We start from the raw sequence: 984 nt of genomic DNA, 5'->3' as shown, positions 1-984 counted from the left end.
TTTACGAATAAAATTTATTCTAAACAGATAACGTTTGTTCCTGGAACTCCTGGCTTTCTTCCATTCTGTTCTCATTCCCTCTTCTATTTCGGAACGATAACATCTCCGTTTTTACAGTTCTTTCTATCAAACCTGGAAGAAAAATCATTGGGCCCCGTGGACTTTTTTTTTTTGTTATTGGGTCCCGTAATTTCCCGTAAAATCAATCTTCTAAAATATTACCAATAAACTCCAGGCAATTGAATATAGTTAACATTCACTCCAAGCATTCGGTTTCACTTACTTGTTTCTGGCGGACCAGCAAGTCTGTCACGGCTTTGGCCAAATCTTCAACGCGTTTCCCCAACATTCCCGCGGTGTGTCGCACCAGACCCCATAGTTTCTGTTGGCAAGCTTTCTCGTAGAGGATTTTCAGCAGATCTTTGACAGTCACGGCTTGGCCTTCTTCCATCATACCTGGGAAATGAGCGTTTCATATAATAATACTACCCGTAATTCTGACCATTAAAATGTAAAACCTTTCTCGTAGAGGATTTTCAGCAGATCTTTGACAGTCACGGCTTGGCCTTCTTCCATCATACCTGGGAAATGAGCGTTTCATATAATGATACTACCCGTAATTCTGACCATTAAAATGTAAAATATGAAGGGAATTTTTAGTCTTCATCCATCCTAATAATTTGTATAATCATGGATAGATATTTTTCGCTGAAAAAATGGAATCGAGGTTTCCCTCTGAGGGAAGAGCTCCAAGAATGCTTGCGGCATTCCCCCACTGTATAGCTAAAGTAATCTTTTGCTTTAAATACATTATCGCTCTTCCATCGCCGGTTTTTTTTTATCATTTATTTCCAATTTCATTCAGCCATGCCTTCCCCTCTGCACACCACACACCCACTAGAAATAAATATACTCACCAGTATCATAGTTCAGCCCTTGTGTGTCTACCAAGTACTGCAAAATGTCCCCTTGCTCCTCCAAGCA

The 984-nt window shown here is 40.0% G+C and overlaps 1 protein-coding gene across 1 annotated transcript; it reads right to left on the bottom strand.

The window, feature by feature from the left end:
- Nucleotides 1-283: 283 nt before the first annotated feature.
- Nucleotides 284-977, bottom strand: LOC103523085 (probable phosphorylase b kinase regulatory subunit alpha; the record flags this gene model as incomplete). The annotated part of the gene is made up of 2 exons (XM_026832852.1): nt 918-977; nt 284-456 (listed from the first exon to the last, which is right to left on the bottom strand). A coding segment is annotated over exon 2 (171 nt), but the record flags the coding sequence as incomplete, so codon positions are not given.
- Nucleotides 978-984: the final 7 nt, after the last annotated feature.

The sequence above is a fragment of the Diaphorina citri genome, unplaced genomic scaffold (genome assembly GCF_000475195.1).
Source record: "Diaphorina citri unplaced genomic scaffold, Diaci psyllid genome assembly version 1.1 scaffold15116, whole genome shotgun sequence".
NCBI classification, from domain to species: Eukaryota; Metazoa; Arthropoda; class Insecta; order Hemiptera; family Psyllidae; genus Diaphorina; species Diaphorina citri.
This window is presented reverse-complemented; position numbering and strand designations above follow the sequence as displayed.